At 41.1% G+C, this 25,991-nt stretch overlaps 1 protein-coding gene across 1 annotated transcript in view; it reads right to left on the reverse strand.

Moving 5' to 3' along the window:
* The window catches only part of MTMR12 (myotubularin related protein 12), a 33,114-nt gene extending 19,418 nt beyond the window's left edge, over window positions 1–13,696 (reverse strand). Inside the window, exons 1-6 of the mRNA XM_036403805.2 lie at window positions 13,526–13,696; window positions 5,733–5,787; window positions 4,431–4,570; window positions 2,620–2,692; window positions 1,338–1,468; window positions 616–709 (exon numbers count right to left, since the gene is read on the reverse strand). Of these exons, the coding sequence (XP_036259698.2) occupies window positions 616–709; window positions 1,338–1,468; window positions 2,620–2,692; window positions 4,431–4,570; window positions 5,733–5,787; window positions 13,526–13,696 (664 nt within the window). The remainder of the gene's footprint in view (window positions 1–615; window positions 710–1,337; window positions 1,469–2,619; window positions 2,693–4,430; window positions 4,571–5,732; window positions 5,788–13,525) is intronic.
* Between the last annotated feature and the right edge of the window lie 12,295 nt (window positions 13,697–25,991).

The following is a 25,991-nucleotide window of genomic DNA, read 5'->3' on the forward strand; positions in this document are numbered from 1 at the left end:
AATTACAGAATGCCAGAAAGTACACTGACAATTTTTTGTCCTGAATTTTGCAGCCTAATGTATTATTCAGCCAAGTTTGATCAAGTGGGAAGATTATGTAATAAGTCAGATATAAAAGGAAGTCAGATGCCTTGCAAACCTATGCTTTTCTTGCAATTGCCTGGAAGAAGCATATTGGTTGCAAATAAGAGCAAAAGGGGAAATACTTTCTCATAGGATGCCACTGCAAATGCTGTAAGTTCAGAATGAAGAGCAGGAAGTCTGGTTCACAGCAGTTATACAAAAAAACCACACTGACAAAGCAAGCAAAGTATTTTCTAGATGAACCACATGAAAAGCATTTGCACATTTTAATCACAATAAGTTTTCAATCTAGGGATGCTACTTTTGCTTGGAAAATTTCTGTGCAACTTCCTGAAGGACACTAAAACCAACAGGAGACAATTTAGAGGTTTTTAGCAACATACTTAACAATGTACAACAAAAGAAAAATTAATCTTTTGAAGCTACCTGCCAGCAGGACAGAGCCATAAGTTGAGCACAAACTCAACTGTAGGCCTCCCAGACTGCTTAACAAACTAACTATGCAACAAACAGATCAAAAAAACCATTTACCTGTGTTGCTTGGAGCAGCTGATGCATAAGAGAACAGAAACAAACGTTTAAGCAGCTTAGGAGTCTGGCTATGATGAACTATACCACTGACGATCTAAAAAAGGACCAAAAATTAACACCCAAACACACACCAAGACTTCAGTGTAGAAAAAAAAAGGTTGTTTTATTTTTTTTTTTTTACCAACCCCTGCATCCAGGTTTTAAACAAAACTGATGGGTTCTATCCTCAACAGCTGAAACCTGACTTTTTGGAAAGTTTCTATGTTTTCTGCAAGACATTGTACCTACTTAGTCTAAGTAACATTATATATGTTTAACCTCCAGAATTACTCTTATTTAAATAAAGTTAGTTGACTCTTAGTTTGGAGTAAAGACTAATTTCTCAAAAAACCTAAAGTTATCAGGAAAGTAACACTATATTGAAGTCTAAAATAAAATGAAATTATATGTCACAAATAGAACAACTTTATAGCTTGTCTGAGTTGGAGCTAATTTCCTGTAGCATTCCCAAGTTCCAGTTTTCTTTAAAGAGGCACTGCACCTGTCTTTTAACTGCTATGCACAATGAAATGTTTAATAAAATCAATCTTTTACTTTCTGTCTTAGCTGGAAATGATCAGAAAACACTTCCAAGTTTCAGGGTGAATTTCATCCTTCCCTCATCCTCACAACACCCAACACCAAGCTAAAAATAGAAAAGCAAATTAAGTTACTATACGTACTCTTTTCACTTCCTCTTCTTTTGTGTATCTCAGGCAGAAGTTAAATACTCTAAGGTCTTTACAGTAGATAATTAACGTCTCTGGGTACTTTCTTAGCTGTCCTGTTAGAAGTTTCTTTTTCTCATCATAAACTGCAAAATTAAAAAGGAAAGTAAACATCAAAAAGGGACTTGTAATGTTGATAAAGTTGTCCTCGACTGACTTTCCAGAATTCTCAAGAAACTAATTCAAGCCCAAGTTTTCTCAAGACAAAACAAGCATCCTACAACACAGGCTGGCAAGCCTCAACCTTTTCTTTTAAAACCCATCAAATCACTTCATACAAGGTAAAAGGCAAATTTGCAGCAAACCAGCTGCTCAGTGGCTGTATCTATTCACATTCTGATTGCACACCAAGTTTAAAGTTTCAAGATATATAAAGAACAATTAAGTAGTTTTACCCAAGGGGAAGTCCCCAGACATCTGAGATCATTCTAAGTTCCTTAATTTTTTTTTTTAACCACCAGGAAGTCCCCAAGGCAAACCTCTGCTCATTTCTCTTTGAGGATGTACCATTTCACAACTTCAAGTGCTGCCAGCTCGGCCACTGGACATAAAACTAAAGTGTCTCATAACCATCACTGGTCTGCCCCAGTCCACTCTTTCAGAAATCAACACCACCATTTATAAACACTCTGAATACTCATAATTAGTCCAAGAACAGGATTCTCAATAAAGCCTTCCCATACTTGAAATGATCCACCCCATTCTCATTTATCTTTTTTTAGTAATACTGGCACATCTCTAAGCCCCCATGTGAAGCACTTGATTTAGCTGGCAATTAAAACCTCCTTTTCTATCTCCTTTAATATGGTGAAGATATCATGCATCTCATAAAACAAAGCTCCCTTAGACAAACAAAAGGAATTGTTCGAGAATTTGGTACCTGTACTGCTATTGCTCAAATGAAGTGAATATATCCATATTTATAGAAATAGTTGATACATTGGAAGATCCTTGTCTACCAAATTTAGGGACTTTTCACAGCACACTCTCTGCTTTGAACAACTGCATTTTGAAGGAATCATTTTGTCTGTTCCAGTGGACAATTAATCAAATAAATTAAAATTATTTTGACAAGCTTGAGGGATAAGACTGGGTTCTGATAAATTTCTTATCTGTCATTTCATTATTAAAGATAACTGCAGCTGCTTTTTAATAATATATTGGTTTTCTAAAAAGGATGTATTTGTACAAAGAGCCCCAGCACTCTAAGTCCCCCAGGGGTAAAAAGCTGACTTACCTCCATATATTTGATCTACGCACTGCAGAGTTATGTCATTTTCTCCTACAATCTTATTCTTAAATTGTGGCTCCTAAAAAAGTGAAGGAAATCACAGAAACATCACACTACAGTACCACCTTCTGCCAGGTAAAAGCTTTCCATGGACTGTTTTACTATCAGCATTACTCCTTATTCTTAGAAGCTGCATAAGGCAGGACACTGAAGAACAGTTATTAAAATGCAAGTTACACACACAATATAGCTTTATTTAAGTCTCAGCCATGCTTAAATGTAGATACAGTTTTTACTTTTCAAATAGCTTCAAAGCATACATTTCTACTGAGAGTCACTTTTCCAACTCGAATCACTGCAGTAAACAGGAAATACAGTAGCTTCATGTAATCCAAGCCCTTTTATGACAAGTTTCCTTGCTATGGGAACCTGGCAGGAAATACAAAGTCTCTTAAAAGAACAAGTATCCCAAGAACACACTAACATTAAAATCAGATTTATGACCGGGTAAAGTGAAGACACACAGACAACCCAATTACCTAATTTACTGTGTAACCAAACTTGAAGTGATTTGGAGTTCCCTTCACTTCTACCTTTCTATTCGTACAGTTAAAATTGGCATTTTTAGCAATGCCACAATTAAACAGTTTCAATATTGTTACCAAACAGCTGATGTACACTACACGAGCAAATTATATTTTACTGTGAAGAGAGTTAACCTTATTCAAGTTACTTCCAGGTCTGCAGTACTCTGAAGCAGGTAGCTAATCCTGAACTTTTGTTAAAAGAAATATAGTTGACTTGGCATGTTATAAACCCAAGGTTCAAAGCCAGGAACAGAAATTACCATGGTTATTACCAACTTTCCACAGATCACTTGAGATTTACGTCAAAAGATTCTGCAGCTTTGTGTTAATTAATTCCAGAAGGTCCAATAGTCTGTACTTGGCTGCAGAAACCTTAGTTTAATGTTTAAACTTTGTGAAATTTAACCCCAATAAACTTCTGACTACAATCAATATGTGTCAAGTCATATTATTCTCATTGTCCTTAACTGTCAAGATCACCTTGAACGTGGGAGCCACTAGAGTCTCTTTTCACTTCTAGCACCTAAATGGACTAAACTATTTCAATCCTTAAGCTCATCAAAAGCATGTGGCACTGTGGCATTACCATTCTCCTCTGACAGCTAAATCTGAGCACCTAAACCAAAAGAAAAAAGATTGAAATAATTTTTAAGATTTGGGGAGTTTTTAGCTTTCTCAGTGTTTGCAAGCTCAACAGCACTAGGTTTTAAAATCTTTTCAGCAAACATTGGACTTTGAATGAAATAATTCAGAGTTTCACTGAGCCACATAAATTTTCAGAGCATTTCCGCTGAGTATTAGCTTACTCAGTCTTGTACAGGCTGAAATGATTCTGCAGATGTAGCCCAAAGTCAAATCAGGCAGATGTTTTCCACCATCAGAAACATTCACACTTCACAAATGCTACCAAGACAGAGTCAGAAATCAGCTTTAAACAAACTGTTGATTAGTTTTCAAAACAATGGATTCTTTTAACTTAAACTTCATCAACTCACAAAATATAAAGAGTTATAAACTATGTCTAATCTAAGTGTCCACATAAATGCTTGCACTGCTGCTGCTTAAAATAGTCATTAGAGATTGAGAAAGGATCAAGCAGATGCAGACTGATTCAAGTTATTCTGCACCCATTAGCAAATTTTACACATTTATGCTCATTCTGCATCTTTATATAAGGGAAAGATTTATGCAGAGCTTGTTTAGTCATAATTAGAAGGCTTGTTTTCTTACATTATCATCTGAAGCAGAATCATCATCAAGGAAAGAAATCTTAAAGTTTGTGCACACAAGTTTCCCGTAAGTGCCACGATTTGATCCATCTTCTTGCACATATTTGTACACTGTGCTGGCTTCACAAAGCAGCAGTTCACCTGTGGAGAAGAAACACTGACTTGCAACATTAACTGACATTTACAATTGAATTATTTCAATTGTAATCTCAATCGCAGCAATAACTTCCTGGCAGTTTCTCAGAACTGTATGCCTAAAGATAGTTCATCACTGTTACACAAACCCACTAGGAGGCAGCTGCTGGAATCAGCTGTAACCTTAGTCGTAATCTTCCAGGTTACTAATGTCATTCCAGAAGGCCAGAATTGCGATGTTTGGGAGTTCTGTAACCACAGGTACCTGTGTCATTTGGCCTACTCCAAATGGCAGAAAAATAGCAATCATTCGAGTGTGTAATCGAAAAAAAAACCAAAACCCAGCAAGAGTAGTTTATATAGTCAATAAACAAGTAGAAAATTATTCCAATCTTCCTTACTGTTAAACTTTAAGAATGCTGAAACATTTGAATTTTTTATTTCAAGTTCAATGTAGTTATTTTTTCATAGCTTTGTCTATTTTACAGGTCCCGAGGCTATTTTGGAAGTCTCAAACACAGGTTTGCATAAGTAATAGTCAATTAAGTTCTCTTGCTAGAATTCACAGGAACTGAACTTCAAATTTAAAAAGTAAAGTTTTAATACATGTGATCAGACAGACTCTTGGTCTTTCCTAAAAAGTGTAGGAAACCCAACAGAAGAACACTAGTTTATTGTCAACTTTTACATGTATTTGGTCTTTCCTTATCCTAGAAAATATTTTTAAACAAGAAGTAATTGTAAATTACAAAAGAAAATATTAACAGTAAAAGAAACATTGGAAGGCCCAAGTAACTCACACCAGAGACAAAGCCATTAGAAGGTAAATTTCCTCTAGTTCTTGTCTTAAGTTCCAAACCAAAAAAACTCACCCAACTTTAACTTCTAAGAAACACGGCAAACTCAAGTATTGACTGTTCTCCACATGCAGCTTACCTGAGGATACTGAACTCTGTAAAAAATTTGATTTTATAGAGTTTTCGACATCGCATGCAGACAGAGATGATAAAAACATTTCAACCTGCAAGGGCTGTTAAACCAAACCCTGTATTTTACTAGTTGTGACACTGATGTTACATAAGTGTTTGCTGCAGACATGAAAATATTTAAGTATTATTCATTAATCACTAATTTTTATTACTTAAATCTAGTAATATACAACAGTTACCTGGCAATAAGCGAGGATTTACTTCCTTTTCTATGGGTTCCTTTATGTGTATTTCCTAAAGAGAGAAAGAGTAATTATTACTTTGCAAAGATCATACCTTCAACACAGGCTGCAAAGAACTACACCTTCCCACTTTAATTCCTCATATCCTGGCAAATAAAAATTAAGGAAAATAGCCTCCTAAATGAAAGGAGTTTGCATCTGCAATTTGATCTTTCCACTTAATGTCAGAAGTCTATTTGCTAAGTAATTGTTTTGACACCCACAGTGTCAGTTACATGCATTTGAGAACACACAAAAAATGCACTATTTGTGCAACAGACAGAAATAAAACATTACCAATATTTTTAAGTTCTCTCAGCACACCTAAATGGATAAGCACAAACTTAGTATTACAGCACCATCTCATTCATAAGCTGTTCCATGTATGACTTGCTATTCTTTCTAATGTACCCTTCAGTTTTTCAAGTTTCATCCATGACTCCCTGTTTCTGATTTTTTACACACATTTCAACCCAAGGACAAAAGTTACTTAAACAGCACTAACATGACTATATGGAAAGGTATTTCAGGATCTCAGAGCTAAGAGGTAAAACCTGGTGACAGGAGATCCTTCAGTTTGGACCCAAATTGCACAAAGCAAACATATTAAATTCTCTGTGTCCCTTATTCTAGCCTTTAGGCACTGACAGTTGGGCTAAAATCTCCAGCCAAAAGACTATTAAACTAGAGGAGATGCTACACCCTTCCTGCTCAGCCTGTTCAGAACTTCCTCCTCCAAGCCCAAATCACTTTGCATGCATTGGAGTCTTTCTGGAAAACCATTAGTTAACTGGAAACCCCCCCGGGGGCACAGCAGTAAGCAAGCTAATTTTAGTTTGTCACCAGCATCCAGTCAGTTACTGCAATTCAAGGCAAGGAATCAAAAGAAGACATAAGCAATAATAATTTTGCTGGATTAAATACAGAGAAACAAAAGCCCCTGAGAGTACAAAAATAAACAGCCTCCCCCTGCCATTCATATAAACCCTTGCACTCCATATTCAGAAGACCTAGAACTAAGTTTGAAGGCTGCACAGCAAAACCACCAGGAAACCACGTCATGAGAACAGCAAAGATGTTCAAGATAGGCCAAAAAGAGAAAAAGGAATAAAATGAAAGTAGTAGTGGTGTGAAGAAAGAAATCTGTAACTACAGCTGACAGCTAATAGAGAAAACAAATCCCAGTTTGCTGCCTTTGCTGTCTAAGTGTGGATGCTGCAGAAGTAATATTATTCAAAGCTCAAGTTTGTCAAGTAAAAAGTTAGCTAAAATGCTAGTATGACTTATGCTGAATACTTCTGCATTCAGAGGAGGAATATATACACCTTTTCTGGCCGCAGCATTGTCTCTTCACCAATGGTAGCTTTAAACTAAACTTTGGGTTTAAAAGTGCCTTTAATAGCTCTGCCTTATACAATCACTCCTTGCGTCCAACTACATGCAACACTGCTCAGAAAACTGCATGCCAACAATCACACCCATGGAACAGTAACAGTTATACCAGCCAGGTGCTTTTCCAGCACCTCTGACTTTGGGAGATGCCAGAAAGAATGTAGTACCTACTGTTCTGCACACACACTGTTCGTACTTACTGCCATGACTACCACTTTAGGCTAGTGTTGGAAGAACTGAACCAAAGGAAAAAAAAAAAATCTGACCCCAAAGAAGTTCTTTGAGCTCACACCCATTTGTTAAAATGTAATGAAGCTTTTATAACGGGTTTCAACAACAAATAATTTTGAACAAGTGGTTACAAGTTTTTGGTTGCAAGTTAAAATTGGTTGTCTTCTGAATGGAGTTAGAAATTTAATCAAATTGCATCACAGCAGATTAGAGACCACAAACACTGAGATCACCTTGTAAAATCCAGTTTCACTTTCTTGAAAAAAGCCTACACACTGAAGGGTTTATAATAGGCAGAATTCCTATAACATTCAACAGACTCCATGAGTTAAGTCTCCAGAAGAGTTCTATTTGAAATTCAACATTTACATTCCCACAGTAAATTAACAAACATATTAATGGTGGTTTTGATACATGTAGATAGAGATAGCTAGACCTCAAACCATGAGTGCTGCTGAAGAATCCACGCTGCTGCACTCATTTTCCTAGGAAGGGTATGAAAATACATTAGATTTTACTACTGTCACATTTTGTATTTGCTCTTTTCAGTGAGAAGGTAAAGATCTGCAAGAAAAATTAACTCACCATGAGTCAGTTCAAGTTGTGTAGGAACACACATGTAAATTCAGCTGCCATCTCTGCTCTGTTTCAGTTTTATTTTTATAACGAATATAAGTTTTGGGGCAACACAGATCTTACCACTAACTGAAGAGCCCGTTTCAATTCATTATGCTCAACACCCCTTTAATCAGTCACACGTTCACAGTCACCCACCCACTCCTTTATCCCTGGGTTTGTCTGACAACACAGTGAGGTAATTTGATTAATAAATCAGCTGGGAAATATATACTTGTCCTACATTTGGTCTTATTGTTAGTGCTTATTGTTAGCAGAACTGGCTCATCAGCAGGTCAGATGAGCACATAAACAAAAGAAAGGGAAGCATCAGAGAAGTAAGTCTGCCCGTTTCTGCAAGCTACTGAACACATCTGGACCTCAGAAATATTCACCCTCTGACCATTTGTTGAGCTAAGCATGCAAGTACTTTCCATATGTGACCAATGAAAGCCATGCAAACCTCTAGACAGAGCCTTTCACCTGTAGCTCCCATGTTCTGAATGCCCCAAGCAGCATTTTGTCACTTATTTAAGACACAACATGGGAAGCCCTACTACCAGCCACACTTAAAAGCAGTCACCCACAGGACACCATGCAAATGAGGAAAATTAACTTTGTTTCTGACATTTCTGATACAAGAACCTCAGCCTCTAAAGGCTTTAGAAACGTCTTTCTAAGAGATGCTTCTCACCTGTGCACTTACCTTGTGCTATATTCCTTATTCCAGGTTCTCAAACTGTGGTAGGAAATATGGCAATGCCCTTTAATTATCAATTTTAACAGTAGAGAGTACCAAATTATGCCAAAAATTCAAGCTGACATGTCACACCAAATTAATTCATAATACATCCCCCTTCTTGCTAACAGAAAACAAAAAAACTTCTTTCCTTAAGGAAAGTTCTCTTCTTGTTTTTTACCCAAATATAAGGAGCAACTGCACAGTTTGCTATACCCAGGGACTACAGTTAGCTCTCCTCCAAAAAAGTATATTTAAAGGGGTTAAAGTATTTTCCTCAAGCCATCTGGGGAGACAAGTCTTCCCCAAGTGCTGAAGGCATGAGTGAGGCAACAGAGTTTAGGGCAAGAAAGTCAAGTTATGTTATATTAACAGGGTCCTTATGGTTGGAGCAGGAAAGGAATCCCAAATTACTTCTGCTTTTTGTCCTACAGTGTCACCACAACTGAAAGCAATTCCTCTCACTCCACAGGGAGGTAAACAACTGTCTACTGGAAATAAGTAAAGAGAGAAAAACATGCCCTGCATGCCAGAATCCAGGTGTTGATAAGGAATCTCTTTGGGGTTTTTTTCATCATTACTGACATACAGATATACATATATGTACCTACTGATTCTGGATGTTGCTCATCAGCCCCAGCAAGAGACACCATGCACACAGTCTGCTGCTTCAAACTAAACTCTGAACCTACCTCACCCCACAGTAATGCTTCCACTGATCCACAGCTAGACATTTGCACTACAGGTAATTCCACAAATGAAAAACAAGACTTACTAAATATGCTGAGAAAATATGTTTGAAAGATTCAAATAATGAAGGAACAAGTGATCACTTCCAGACTATCAAGGGTACTGTTTGAAAAAGCTGACAGCTTTCAAAGGTGACAGCAAACAGTGCTGCAAGAACACTGAGCACTTTGATGCTTTTATATAGTTTTACACAAGTAAGTTGTGCACAGGGAAGATCTACATCCTGGTGAGGTTTGCTACGAGCCTCTGGGGTTTTTTTTTGTGTTTACTTCACTAAAAAGATGGGTGAGATAAAGATAAATATATACTTAAGAAAGTTATCAGTTGTCAAAGTCAAACTGTGTACCAAAAGACCTGCAAATCAGTTGTGGTGTTCCAAGTGAATACAGTGCTACTAAGTAAGTAAAATAAACTTTTGTGGAACAGTTCCACTCGAATTCCATGCAAAAGAGGAAACACCCATGCAAATGCTGAGTATCTGCTTTGCATCCAGAAACAAACCACATTACATACCCGGTACTTTCTGAAGGACTCTTTGTTGGTCAAACAAGCCTATTCCCATGTTGTATGCCATACAACCCACAGCACATGCTTACTACACTTGAATAACATTGCTGAGAATAACCTCTAACTGCTTGTTTTCCTTCCTTTCACAGCTCCCTTATCCAGAAGTCTGTTACATCATAGCACGTGTTTTCCCCAACTGTTTCATCTCTTATCCTTTCCTCTTTCCTTACATTGTCCTGTCCATCTCCTCTGACATCAACACCTGGTTTCACCCATGTCAGCCCAGCTGTTCACCAACTCTATTCCTTATTTCCCCCTTCAACTCCACCACCCCAATTTTGAAGGAGGGATGTATGTTTTTAAGACTGATCACAATACCGTACCGGGATCTACAAGCCAGAAGTATTCACAGTGTTTATGAGCTAAGAACAGTGCTGGATCTGAGAGACAAAGCACATGAGGCACGAAAGTTACCCTCAGCAGTTTGTGGTGTACCCCAGATTTCAGAGACAAGCAGCATGAAGCAGAAGAACCTCTTCCATAGCTTAAAGGTTAACACAGGAAAAAACATACCGTAAGAATGAATATGAAGGATTTAGCTTTAAAGAATACCTGCAAAAAATACCAACCTGGAGCTTGAAATCAAATTTGAAATCTAATTTTTTATGCAAATTAAGTTTTTTTGGAAAATACAATCTAGCTTGTTTGACCTGTAAATAACTTCAGTTTTCAAAGTCTGAAAGAATTAGAAATCATGAAGTAATTCACTGGTCCTTGTTTCACTGTCTCCACAGACACGTATTCTAAGCCTGTGATCTGAAATGTCAAAACACTGACTTTATACCCTAGTATTCACCCCACTTCCTGCAGGGTAGCTAAGTCTGTCCTGAGGGGAAGTGTGTCATTAATATCAACATCCTACGGTCTCACTCTCAACAGACCACTGATTGATTTGCAGCTCCATACAGCAGAGCCTAACTAGGTTATATTTAGTCAGATGTTAAAAACTCTGTTTTTTCCAGATATTTTGGGGTTTCACAGCAAAAATTACTTCTGTTTCTTTAAAAAAACAGCATTTTCTTTTCACTCCTTGCCTCCATCTGGTCATATATTAACAGGAATAGAGTTCCTGATTCATTTCATATTCAAATTAGCACACATAGCAGCTTAAAGCCGACTTCATTTTATTTTTCAGAATATTGCCTACTGCGTCCCTCAGGTATCTGAAGATGGGACTAAACAAGGTGGGGCTAAACCAAAACTCAGCTCTACCTGTTAATTTCCCTATTGCATGGCTCCCCTAACCTGGAAGCAGCAGTTTAAGGCCTTAAAACAGCTTCCCAAGCAAACCTGGACAAGACCACAGAAGCTGGAGGCTGCAAGCAAGGGAGGGCTACAACTCACAGGACTCTACTGCTCTGAGCTGCATAGTGGTTGATTGGAAATCTTGCCTCAGGCTCGAAGTACAAAAAGATTCAAGGCAAGGCTCTGCAAATTCATGGAGAAGTCCACCATTAACTCCAATCCTACACAGCTGAAATCTCAAGCTCATCAAGTCCCTGAACTGCTGTTTCCCACCTTCTGACACAGCCTGCCAGAGGAAGCATCACACCTGTTGACAGTAATTTTTCCCTAAGCAGCTGGAAGTTAAAATGCCTTGATGAAAGCTCCCAGTTAACCCAACTATGTTCCAGATAAAAGGAATTAGAATTTCCACTGTTTTACCATGGGAGTTAACTTGCACAGGAAACCTGAGTTCACAAATTTGTTTTTCTCTCACACAGCACTGTGAGAGATGCTCACTTCTGCTTCCTTTAGGATATTTAATAAACATGCTTTTTCTAGACATCAAAATAGCCTCACAGGTTTCATCATATACCTAAAATTTTATTTTTAATCCTCATAAAAGCCAGTAAAGTCTTCAGTTTCCTGTGCAACCATTAAGGCAGTCAACAGCTGTCAACAGCAGTCAGACTTGCTTTACTTGTTAATCACATCAAACCTCAGTTTCACTGTGTCTTTGAAGAAACAAAAGGGACATCCATCCTATGGCAGAAGTCACATCTATAATACAAACCTCTTGCTGCCAGAGTAAATAAAATTCTTAAATTCAAGTGTAACATGGAGAGGCTTAAAATCAGCAAGAACATGTAAAGAGTTAATGACACCAATGTCTACTGAATCAGGCTATTTCATTAAGAGCCTCATCTTCCAGTGTTACATACCTTAGTTACTCTTCCTGCAGCCATCGGATCATATTTGATCATCACTGCACTTAAAATCAAATTAAAGTATTCTTTATTGTTTGGTATCTTGCTGCACTATATATATATTTACTTGTGCTCTTTTCAACCAGCCATTTTTTCTAGCAAGCTTTCATCATACACCACACTTATTTAAATGGTGAAATGTCCTCCAGTAAGCCCAACAAGTGAAGTTGTTTCCTTCACAAAATCCAGTTCCCTGTATATTTGTATGAGGTACTTTCCAAAGGTGAAAAAGTGACCTCGTCAGGGATATATTTGCTGACTCCAGAAATACTTGTACCTATCATTTCCATCTGCTTGCACTTGGAAATACAAGAAGAGATAAAACTTTCAAAGTAAATTGATGAAACTACAAGACACAGGGTGTGAAAAACATGTAAAAACTGGATTTGCTATCACCAACTAAGGACATAAGTTTTAAATACCACAGCTGAATTTGGCCATAACAACTCTGAATGTTCTTTCAGATCAAATGCAAAATAAAACCACCAGATTCACCAAGGTCCTATCAGTGACAGACTCTGCACTAACTAACAAGATCGACAAAAATCTTTTCCTTAAGAAGTTCTCAAGAGAATTAACAATTAAGAAGAATCAGGTTGGGACAGATTACAAAGAGCTATGAGGGGAAAAGTCCCAACACTTATGGCTAATAGTCATCAAATGTTTTTCCTAGAAAACAGCTGTTTACCAGGAATAAGAATGCTGGAATACAGAAAAACAATACTGACCTAATACCATGCGCTAACAAGATGACCTCAGTAAACTGAGCCTAAGGTAACTTTGTCAAACTGTCAACATAAGTTTCGACAAATAAGTGAAAGGACAACAGGCAGAACAATACCAAAGATACACAAAGAAATATACACACTCCCAAGAATTAAACACCGAGCTGTTAAGGAAGGATATCCAGTGCCTTCCATTGGCGGAACTGAGAGCAAGGAGCTCACCGAGTAGAACGCTAAGTGATGCTGTTCAGGGACAATAAGAACAACAGGTTCGGAAAGTCCCACCTTACGGGCCGAACAGCCGCAGCCCCACACCTGGCCGCGGCTTACAGAAACAACTCCGCTGACCACCCAGCTCTATTTTTTAAGCTCTTCTCCACGCAGCTCACCCTCGGGGCAGCCCAGGCAGGCTGAGCCCCGCAGCACCCGGCGGCAGCCCTGGCCCCGGCCCCGCTCCGCCCGCCCCGCGCCCCGAGCTCCCGGCCGGGGTGCCCGAGCCGCCCGGCCCGCCCGGCCCCGCACCTCCGGGCTGATGTAGGACACGAAGGACGGCTTGGACGCCCTGGCCCCGCCGCCCAACATGGCCCCGGCCCGCGGCGGCTGCGGCGGCGGCGGCGGTTCCCAACGCTCGTCCCGAGCGGGGAGGCAGCGGAAGGAGCGATCCCGCGGCAGCGCGACGACGCCGAGCCGCATCACAGAGCCGGCACCGCCCATGCCCGCCCCCAGCCACAGCCCCGGCCGCGGCCCCGCTCGGCGCCGGCCATTTCTGGGCACCGCCTCCCAGCCTCACCCGCCCTCATGGGGCGTGGCCCGCGCCCTCAGCGGCCGCCGGGCTCTGGGGTGTCCGGGGTGCCCGGGTAATGCCCCGCAAATGTCCCGCAAATGCTCCGCATAGCTCTGCCCTCGGCCTGCGGGGCTGAGGGCAGAGCCAACAGGGCTCTGGAGCCAACAGGGATCCCCCGCCGCTCTCTCAGTTTCGGGGTAACCACGTACCTTTTTGTGTAGCTGCAGGGACCTCCCGCTCCTGGCCTGTTCCTTGACCCAGCCGTCACTTCCACAGAGTCATAACATCGCAGAATGGTTTGAGTTGTAAAGGACCTTAAAGCTCATCTGGATCCACTCCCCTGCTGTGGGCAGGGACACCTTCCACCAGGTTGCTCCAAGCCCCATCCAGCCGGGCCTTGAGCACTGCCAGGGACGCGGCATCCACAGCGTCTTTGGGCAGCCTGTGCCACTGCCTCACCTCCCTCACGGTGAAGACTTTATTCCTAGCATCGCATATAAACTCCGTTTAACTCATCTATTGCACTGTTTCTCACTCAGCTACCAAACGCCTGTGTTGTATCTGTGCACACTCAAAGGCAACTCGGCATTAAGGAAAATCTAAGCAAGGCATCGAGATGCAGAGTGTTGCTTATGGCAGGAGAAGTGCAAGAAAAATTACATAAAGCATGCTTTCCATTAAATAATCCCCAAAACACTCTAAAATGTGACTGCTGATACACCTCGAGAAGTCCTCTGCCCAATGCCTACTTAATGTGTTACAGCCACAGCCTCCCTGGAATGTCATCTTTGAACACTGTATAATCAGAGCTGTAAATATACACCAGGTGTAACTGGTATGTAGGTTACTTTTAAAAGCCTCATTTTTATATGGACACAGAACAATGTAAACGGCCTGTGGCAGTGCAGCAAGACTACCCAGCAATTCAAATGGCAAATGGTAACCCAGGCGACAATTCGTGCAGAGTTGACTTTATGGAAATATTTTTACAAAAATAAAACATACAAACATACCATAGGACGTGAATATCAACAGCTCCTTCAAATATTAGTGATAAGCACTTTTCCTATCATTTCCCCCCGCTTTTTGTTGTAACACTTCACTTTATTTACCTTGCTCCAAACCCAGACCTAGGAAAACTACAGCAGGAAGAAAAAAGATTGCACATTTATAAGACAGCATTTATGAAAGTTAAATAGAGGGACTGTTTCAATTCAGAAATAAAGTTATTTCCCTGTTTTCAGAGTCAAGGAATGAGAAGTCTTTTGGATTTAATCACCTTCTCTCTGGAAAAAAAGCTCAAAACAACTCAGAGATTAGCTTTCATTAATAATTTTACAACAAAGGCTATCCTGGTGTGGGATCCCATGCTGAAGAGCTCTCATGTTTCTCTCCACAACTGCTTCCACATCATTCCTAATGTCACATCTGACCTCAGCTGCAAAGGTCAAAAGTACACCCCATGGGATTCAACTGGTGCAAATCCAGGGTGAGGGGAAATGTGGGACACCACCTCTGTGCTCTCCAGTGTATTAGGTACTTAAAGAAAGACAATAATATATTAAAAATGTCTTTTAAAATACCTGAATTTAGAGTGGGAATAATGTGAATACCTCAGCACGCCTTGAGGTTTACAGCACACTAAAGCAAAAATCAGCTACTTACTGACATAGCATTTTTCAAAGAGGAAGGGATGTTTTGACACTAGGCCAGAGTCTTAACTCTGATCGGAAGTGCAAAAGGAGCCTTAATTCCCACAGAGCACATGGGAATTCATTCTTCATCTTGTCATGAAGAAAAGCCATACATTAAAAAAAAAAATCTGAGTGAACTGCTATTCTCTATCAGCAAAATACCCACATGCTCAGCATGAGATAAACAGGGAGTGCTTCATCCTGGAGTTTGCTCTCCAGGATGCAAAATGTGTGGGACTGAACCCATTGCAGAAGGGATTTGAAGCCTTTTTGCTAGAATTTGGGGTCCAGATTTGGATCCCCCCTTAGTTCATCTTTTCTGGAATGGAAGAAATAAAGCTATCGCAAGTTAACTTAATTCAGGGAAGAACGTTAGCATCTGAAAGGGCCAACTGCAACCCTGACTCTGTGAACCAAGGGCTTCCATGTTCTTCCCTCTCCCCAGGAAGAATGATATATTCTCACTTTCTAAAATCTGGAGCATCTGTGGGGAGTACTCACAAAAGCCGACTTCAGCCCAGCCACCTCATCTCTGTAGATTCCTCCTGCAGACGCTGGAGGGAAATAGGTTCCTTCTAAAGGCAATGGGGGCAGCAAGTAAGTTCCCTGTTAAGAAACAGCCTCAAGAGACTGTCCAGTGCTCAGAGCACCTCAGGAATTCAGCTTGGCCAGGCTGAAGTTGGCCTTTCAAAGTGCCCTCCTTCCCCCCCTTCTATTTACACTCCCCTCATAGTCCTCTACTGCCTCTGTATGTATTTACATACTTACTTTTTTGTCATTTTAATACGGTCCCTCTTCAGCATTGTCACTCTGTGTTGTTCCAAATTGCTCCATGCCAATGAGGAAATAAGACAGTTCAATGATGTTCAATTATTTGGGATTGTTCTCTACACTCATAAAGACTTCTAAAATAAAATTTCTACAACAAACTGAAGTTCCTGGAATGGTGTATTAATAGGATAGGTCTTCCTATGTTTCTTCTAAATGGGAAGTTTTACTCCACACTGCCAATGACTTCAATCCATTAAAAAGAAAAGGAGCTTATCAAATAATGTAATTTACTTTTGTTCAATTTTATATGTAAATCAATGACAATCATGCAAATGTAGAATAGTAAAACTTTTCAAAGCCAAGTTCTAGATTGTCTGTAGTGGGTGAAGAATATATGGCATTTAACTGTTGCCATTTCGTCCTGATACTTTTATCTTTCTAGAAGTATAATCACAGAATTTAATGCTGCCTGCAGAAGGGAACTCACAGACCAGCTCTGCTCTTTCTATAAAGAGAGGTTGTTTAAGAAATTCACAGGCTATTAATTTGAATAATTCTTTGGGCTGAATTCTCAGCTGTGCCCAGGCTCGGTGGCACAGCAGCTGATGGAAGGGAGACACAAGGAGCTGTTTGCAGCTTCTCTAGCAGTTTTCTTTCAGTGATCCTCTTAACTGCAAGTGGTATCTCATATTTTCCTTTGTGGCAGTCCTCCTTGTCAGCATTTCCTTGGCTATGGGAAGTATCCTGGATAAGGATATCCTAGGCAGGATCTGGAGCAGAGTTGGTGAAGATCACTGAACACAGCTCTTTGTATCACATTTCAGCTTTTCTGAGCCTGGGCCTTTGTAAATCTCAGTGCCTTGGGGAGTGCAAAGGGTGCTTGGATACTCAGGGGTTGCAGGCTGCTGTGTGTTGTGGGTGCTTTGGTATAGGTAGGACAGATGTAATGAATTTTTAAAGCCGTTCATGAGTGTTGAGCAAACTTGCATGACTATGTCTAATTTCTACTCCCCATTTCCTCTTTTTGAAGAAATAGAGGGAGTCTTTGCTGTGCAGCAGAGCTGCAAAGTCACAGGTGTGCATAACTCCCATTCCAGAGTGGTAAATCAGAGGCAGGAATCTGCAGCTGTGCTCCCCTTTGAACTCTCATCATGGCTGGATCCAGGTCTGGACACTACTTTGAGTACATGCAACTCCAGTGGTGACAGAGGTAAAGAATTTGAAGTACCATCTCAAAAGAGGATGTCAAACAATTGCTATTTGTCAAGGTTTCATGATCTTTCTATTCAGAAAATCTACCTGTGTGTACAACTTGATTTTTCTTATTTTCACATTTGGGGAGGCCTTACCAGAGGAACTGCACTTAGGTATGCAAATCTGGGTATTTCTGTTGTACCCATACAGTTACTCTGACATTTCACAGAGACTTGCAGAGGCTTGTGTGCAGCTCAGAAGGGAGGAGCTGTCCCAAAAGTGTTGGATTTTCCTTGAGTATACAGAGATCTGCCATGCATGCTGGGTCTGATATTTATACTGTTCAATTAAGTAACTCAGTTTAGGACTTTAGCGTTTTAAGACAACACACTAAATTGGGTGAAATCAGTATCCAAGAAATAAAGAAAACTTAAGATGAAGCTGGAAGTCAGATTACTGGGAGCTAGCAGGGAAAAAAATCAGAAATGAGGAATGTACTGAGATGTCCTCTGGGAGAAGGTCACCAAATCAGTCTACAGACAGCCAGCAGCTTCCTCTGCTTTATACAGGCTAAGAGAATTTTCTGTGAAAAGTCATGAATGTTAGTTTTCTACAAATTAAGACAATTCTAAAAGAAGAAAACAACAACAAAAACCACAAAAGGGGTCCGCTCTAAGATACTACTTCTAATACTGTACTCACAGTGACATTCTCATTTTCCAGTACTTTCAGTGTCCTTCAAGAATTATTTTCTGAACTTGGTTTGGATTACAATCTGTCACATTTGTGATGAGCCCATTTTTGAAGTATATGGTCAGAGATTGTGTAATGCTGTCCGATATAAACCTTATATGTTTTATCTTTGTTGCAGTGGCCTTTCTCTACTGGATGTTCTGTGATTAAATTTCTTAAGCAGTTTCCTACTCCTCATTGTGAGAACCTAATCACTCTGGGTAAAGGGAAAGCAGATCTACTCTAGCTCTCCTCAGCTTAAATATCTGGCTCTGATTCCTGTTCCATCCCACGTCTCAGTCCTGAGATACTATGTGCCCAGTTCCTGCAGAAGGTAGTTGAAGAGATGCAATTTTTTTCTTAAGTAAAGCCATCTGGGATGTCCCACACAGCCACACATCGTGACTCAGATGGCAAACAGCACTTCCTTCAGGGGTAGTAATACAGACCAGCACCATTTTGTGTCCATCCCTTAATTACTGAGTGTTTTTGTTCTACCAGGGCCTTCCAGAGCTAACCTTCCTAACCATTCTAACCAGGGAGGTTCATCTGCCATTTGGAACATACAGTTCCAAAATATCCACACAGAAGAGCGCAAGACCAAATTACCAGCTACACCATGGAGAGCGGGACAGAGGCATTAACTGCTGAGAACACACCATGGACCAGAGTGTTTACTTTAGCCATAGAGATGCAGCTGGGAATTACATGTCCTAAACTTGAGGATGGAAAACAAAATATTGCTGTGAGAGTTGTGAAAACTCAGGGAACAAAGCACCTCACATCGAATAACAAAATCACCTTCTCTTAATAGCTACAAGTGAGAGAAGAGGAAGTGAGTAATTTTTTAATAACTCTAACTCACCCAGGAAAGCATGGGTGTCACAAACAAGAATACAAGGGTTAGGGAAGTTCCCTACCTTTTTTAGCTATTTTGAGGCAAACACAATTACTTGTTTGTGGGCACACACACAAACTTCTTTGTCACGTGGTGAACTTCATTCTCCAAAATGCTGTGAACAGAAATTACTTCAGACTGGGTATTTCTTATCCTTAGCAGTACACAAATGGTGAGCCAAACCCCATCTGCATCAGGAAAAGCCTACACCATGGCTGGATGTGAGGCAAAATTACATCAGGGCTCTCCTCTCACCCTTGTTTCTTCTAAACCCGCAGTGCAAAGGGAGGTCCAAGGATCATGAGCTCGTAAATAACAAGATCAATAAATTTAAGTGTGCCCCTTCTGATATCAAGGGATGTGAATTGACCCTTCTGTCTTGGAATGAATCCCACAAAAACCAAAAAAACCTTCAGCTTCCAACTGATGGCAGTCCCTAAGCTGGGTGGAGGAAAAAATCTGCCAAGGTGTCCTTGGGCAGCCCTGGTTCTTTCTTCCCAAGTAACTTCTCCAAATCCAATGCCAATGAAAAGTCCTTAGGAAAGATGTCCAGCTGTCTGTAACTAACTAGGAATCTGGTCCATCTAGTTAAATAGTTGCTCTTGTGCAGGACTCTTCCTGCTGGGCATGAGGAGAAGCAAAGCAAAGCTAGTGAGACCCATCCAGTGTCCAAATTACAGGGTACAGGATGGGTCAGTTCCAGCATATCCATGGGGAGAAATATTCATTATGAGGCCTACACAGTTACCTCTTCTCTTTGGGAAGGACATGTACAGACTTGAAAGCTTTTACTGGCTGTGTCCTGGCTCTTCTGTTCTTTCCTTTATCAGTGAAAATTGTATCCAGTGCATGACTGCAGTGAGAAAATGTGCTGGTTTTAATTTGCCCACCAGGCCCTCAACTTACTCTTGGCTTTGATTTCCTAATGCAAAATGCATGTGTGTGTCAGTAATCATGGATGTCAGGTAATGAAAGAAGTGATCCAGCTCATGCTGTCATCCCCACCTCCCATACAACTGCTGCAACTAAAAAATCCAGCCCAGATAATCTGAGAAGCAGGCACAAACCTACCCCTGCAGGAAGGCTACACGCTCTTTAGCAGAAACTCATGGCAAAACACAAACATGAGTCTAGAAGCTTCCCTTTACTGTCCCTGACTTCAAAAACGCCGTTGTCTAAGCAAGGCACACTTCTATTTGGCTAAGACAAACAAGTCTTTGAAGCAGCAAACTTTATAGGAGCAGTAAATCTTGTAAAAGAAATCTCATAAATCCATGTATTCTTCCCTGTTAGCAAATGCTTCCGATTTAATAGAATATTTTTCTTTGCAATTGCTGTGGTTTTTATATTCAGGCTCTTGGAAAGTTTCTTGACCAAACTTTCTAGTGTTAAAATATATTTATGCTAGAATTAAAATATTCATGCTGATATCCATATGGCAATGTCATGCCTGAATGTCAGAGGGGTATTTGGAAACATTTTTTTTTGAGGATTTCAGAAATCACCTGCACTTCCAGAACTCCAGGTTTTTCTGTGGAAATAAGTTATTTTAAATTTATTTTTCCTGGTGTGTGGGTGAAATTTGTAGAGGGACTTTTCCTCAGGGAGGACATATGAACCAGCAGAGGACTGGCAGAATTTTATTGTGTGGACTTTGTCCCAAACCATTGGTTTTAAGATCTGTGTTCTCTGAATGCATCACTGTTTCTTGGAAAACAGTTCAGCCCTGGCTACTCCTGTAACAGGAGCTCTGAAATGGTCCCATAGCTTGTAAATTGGCTCATCTTATGCCTTTGCATACACTGGAGAACTTGCTGGGGACGTTAGTTAAAGCATCCAGAATCCTGATTTATGATTTACCACTGTCATGTAAGGAATGCTTATCCTGAATCTATTGCCCTGAAATCACCCCTGACAGCAGCTGCAAGAAATTTCTTCAGAAATGGATACAAGAAAGGAAAACCACACACTACCCCCTCACACAAGATTTTTATCTGAGGTGCCCCTCTCCTCCTGTTCTCAATAATTTGCCAGATATAGTCTTTTGACACACATTTTATCAACTCTCCCTTTATAACCTCTTTCTCAGGTTGCCTTCCTCAGTGGGAATCCTTACTTTGCAAAATTTCTTCTTTGCAGCCCTCAGTGACTCAAAATCGAGTCTCTCTTCTTCCTTCTGCTATGCCTACTCTGTCTTGTGTAATTTCTTTACACCCCTAAAGTATTTACTTCTAATTTATTCAGGACATAGTCCTGGCTGTTTCTAACCACTGCTGTCTTCTAAATCACTAGCAAATTTTATTTGGGGTTTTGCTGCCACGATGACTTTGGTGCATCGTTAAAGAATTATTTTAAAATTATTTTAAAATGCATACTTTAGCAATAGAGAGGAACGCTGTAATAGCTAAAACATCACAGTTTTCCCTTCGTGCTTGTCACAGAAAGGTGAGAACGAGCTCTGGCTTTCCAGTGGGAGCTGCTGCTGAGGACACAGCGCTCTCTGCTGCTGGGAGCGCACAGGGACACTTCAAACAGCCCTGAGGATTTGGCGCATAAAGCTGCACTTTTCTTTTTGGCTGTGGAGCATTCACTTAGGTTTGCAAGCGTGTGGGGAAGTGTCCTCACTCACTCTTTAACATTCTCCATTCACAGGCAAGGGAGCAAGGCATGGACTCCAGATGTAGTTTTGTCTGTGAAGCAGGAGAGATGCATGGAAAGTCAGTAAAAACCCTTCAGCTTTTCCTCCACCTTTTCCCACAGCTCACTTGCTGTACATGGAATGTAACATATTTAACACCTCAGTTCCACTGGCCTAAACCACTTCAGTCTTAAACTCCTCAATCACCTGGAGCTTCTTTTTTCTTCTATGTTTTTGTGGAGTGCTGCAGATGCTGCTTGAGTGGCCAGTCATGCTCTCTGATGAAACAGAGCCTTTCTCTTTGATTTTCTACACTATTTTTGGAGCTGATTGTTGTTGAGTATTGATGGGTTTTTTTTTTCCTTTTTATTTTACTTTTGATTTGTAGCTCTCTAATGGCCTTCCCCATCTTATTTCTTGAGTTGGACCTATTTAATTAGTTCGGTTCTTTCTGTTGCCATTTTTCTTGTTTGGTTTTTTGGTTTTCTTCCCCCCCTGCCTTTTTTAATGGAAGGAAATTTACCAAGTTCAAATGCTGTATTCTGCACCTGGGATGGGGTGATGCCAAGCACAGGGATGAAGTGGGAGAGGAGTGGCTGGACAGGTGCAGAGGGAGTGGGGCTGGCTGGTGCTGGGCTCAGGGTGGGTCAGCAGTGCCCGGGCAGCCCCGAGGACAAAGCCCATCCCAGAGCACCGAGCAGGGCACAGCCAAAGCCCATCCCAGAGCACCGAGCAGGGCACAGCCAAAGCCCATCCCAGAGCACGGAGCAGGGCACAGCCAAAGCCCATCCCAGAGCACCGAGCAGGGCACAGCCAAAGCCCATCCCAGAGCATGGAGCAGGGCACAGCCAAAGCCCATCCCAGAGCATGGAGCAGGGCACAGCCAAAGCCCATCCCAGAGCACGGAGCAGGGCACAGCCAAAGCCCATCCCAGAGCACTGAGCAGGGCACAGCCAAAGCCCATCCCAGAGCACGGAGCAGGGCACAGCCAAAGCCCATCCCAGAGCACGGAGCAGGGCACAGCCAAAGCCCATCCCAGAGCATGGAGCAGGGCACAGCCAAAGCCCATCCCAGAGCACTGAGCAGGGCACAGCCAAAGCCCATCCCAGAGCACTGAGCAGGGCACAGCCAAAGCCCATCCCAGAGCACGGAGCAGGGCACAGCCAAAGCCCATCCCAGAGCATGGAGCAGGGCACAGCCAAAGCCCATCCCAGAGCACGGAGCAGGGCACAGCCAAAGCCCCTCCCAGAGCACTGAGCAGGGCACAGCCAAAGCCCATCCCAGAGCACCGAGCAGGGCACAGCCAAAGCCCATCCCAGAGCACGGAGCAGGGCACACTGGCCCAGGGAGGGGATGGGCCCGCTGGGCTCAGCCTCGGGGCGGCCTCGCCTGGGGCCTGCTGGGCCCTGTAGGTGGAGAAGGAGGGGATGGTCCTTCAGTGCATCCTGAGGAGGGAAACAAAGCCGGTGGGAAGGCTGGAAGGAACTTCCTGTGAGGAGCAACTGAGGAACTTGGGCTTGTCCAGTTTGGGGAAAGGGAGGCTGAAGGGTGACCCCACTGCTCTCTGCAGCTTCCTAAAGAGGGAAAGGGCACAGGGAGGTGCTGAGCTCTCCCCCCTGTAATCCTGGGACAGGACAGGAGGGAGCAGTTCACAGCTGCACCAGGAGAGCTTTCCTGGCCATTAGGAGGCATTTCTATAAAGAGAGGGTGGTCAAGCACGGGAACAGCTTCCTAGGGAAGTGATCGATGCCCAGTCTGTCAGTGTTCAAAAGCATCTGGACAGTGCCCTTAGCAACGTGCTGGAACTTGGCCAGCCCTGAGTGGGCAGGCAAGTGACTGGATAATGGACTGTAGGTCCCTTTCTGACAATACAGAAAAGTGTTCTATTGTATTTTGTTCCCTTTCCACTTACAAATAAAATAAATTATTGAAGTTATTGGTAGAAAGTAGGAAGGCATTTAATTATCACAGACACTTTTCTTGTGACAAGCACCCATTGCTGCTGATACCACCATGATTATCCCACCTTCCTGAACTGCAGTTTCACATGACTATAGTGGCAACATCCTGGATCACTCTGGCTCCAGTTCTTAGATGTATGTGGCTTTTCTCTCACATGTGAAAATATGAAGTAGTTACCTAAGCATGACATTCACAACATCCTAAGCCATGCTGAGGTATCCACTGGCAACTGTGGGCCTGCACCGCTGATGAAATCCATCCCCTTTTGTAGCAGCACATAGCCCAGGAGGGTGTAACATGTAGTAAACTCCTGTATTCAGGCACCTTCATCTCTCCCACAGTGTTCATTAACTTGTATAACCAGAAAATTACTGTCAAATGTGTGCCAGAAGTTAAGTCTGTGATAGGGCTGTCTTATATAGTTTGATTATATATGCATACTATTGATAAAAACACATACAGCATGCAGAAAAGGAAACAAAAGAGGTGATATAAGGAGCAAGGTTTGTGATTCTTGTGTCAAAACAAGAGGCCTTTTGTCTCACTTTTAACGCTAAAGTAACTTTTTACTGTAGAAAAAACGAAAAAACATTCATTTTGTCTTGGTCAGTTACTCTGTTCTGCAGTCTCAGATTTTTAATTACAGAAAACTTACAAAATCCACAAAGGTTTCTTGATGCCATCCTATGTTTATTGTGATTCAAGGTATCAACCTCAAACAGGACTGATGCAGAATGTATATGAAAGTATTTAAGCTAGTGGCTGAGCCTCTGCAAGCTGGTATGCTTTAAGCTACCCTGCAATAAATACTGGTGGCCATGGCTTTGCAAAAGTTTAAGAAAACATAGGTGTTAAACATCTTTCCAAATGATGACCCTTACTAATACAGGTATGTAAGGACCACGTGGGAAGGACATGTGGGAAGGTGTGCACTGTGCAGGGTCAACATCTCCAGCAAGAGCTTCCAGTCCCTGAAGAACAGTCACTTTTGCTCTCGGTAGCAGCCGGACACTTGCTGAGTATTATTAGGACAGTGTTTCTTAAAATGCAAACTGTAAACAATCAGAAAGTTCAATAAACAACAGCAAGCTTCTCTCAGACTTTCATAATGCAAGCAAAAAAGGTGGAAGAAAATGTAATACACATATTTATAGAATGGAAGTCTGATTTTCATTTGGATATAAATCAAAACTGCTGTAGTTAGTCCATAGAGAATATTACTTGGATTTTTTTTTTTCTTTCCCAAAAAGACCAGCTATCTCTTTAATTTTGAAAGTTTAAGAAATACCACACTGAAGGACAAAAAGATCTTCTGTGATCTATAGAAGAATCTCTCAGGAGAAATTTAATTTGCTAGCCTTTTTGGCTAGAAAGCTCTTGGGCTTACAGCTATCATAAAAAAAAATTGAAGGAAAACAGATGTTTTTCCTGACTCTATCATTGTACTTTGTAAAACTGAAATATAAATGGAAGAAACCACTGCAAACTTTGTCTATTGCCCATCACTATTAATGCTACACTATTCAAATCTGTTTGAATATGAATTTGGCATTGTGTGACTACTTAGCAGACTAATGATCAGCAGATATTCAACCAGCAATAAGAATGTTAAATATGCATGCACATTTTTGCAGGAATATTTAAAGTTGATTCCAACTGCTGCAAGTTTTCTAGGCAGAAAAATTTTAAGTACTAAAAGGTCTAAAAATAGAAGCTGCAAATGAACCCATTATATTCAATAGTTCTGCAAGTTTCACTGTTCATCTAGAATTTCATAAAAGGGCAAGAAGTTGATGGATTATGTCTAACAGACTTTAATTTCTACCAGTGCCTGTATGCACAGATCCTTCTGAAACCACACTGCTCACAGACAGGACACACTTATGGACTAGGAAGACAAGTCAAATTTCAAAAAAGCTTTGAAACAGAACAGCCCACATGTTCACAAACTGTTCCTCTGAAATGAGCGTGGGGGGGAATAATCTTTCTGTGTACATTTCCCTTTTGTGAATTATGTCTACAGTGTTTGCAATTGTGGGATTTAACACACAGCACCGCTGAATAAAAAAAGTAAATAGTGCTTATTAGTAAACTGCCAGTATTACAAAAACACAGGGTATGTAAAATGCTCATTTAGTCAGTTTTGCCTTCCAAAGTGCACAGTATAGTATTTAAGTCAAAGCTAGCTCTGTACTTTTGAAAACCTTGTTTTTACATTCATGGATTTGTTAACAAGTGTCAGAAGTTATCAATTAAAATGGGCATGAACACCAGAAACAAACTGCAAATTCACCTTTCACCACACAGCACAAAAA

This window comes from Molothrus ater, chromosome Z (genome assembly GCF_012460135.2).
Source record: "Molothrus ater isolate BHLD 08-10-18 breed brown headed cowbird chromosome Z, BPBGC_Mater_1.1, whole genome shotgun sequence".
Classification (NCBI taxonomy): domain Eukaryota; kingdom Metazoa; phylum Chordata; class Aves; order Passeriformes; family Icteridae; genus Molothrus; species Molothrus ater.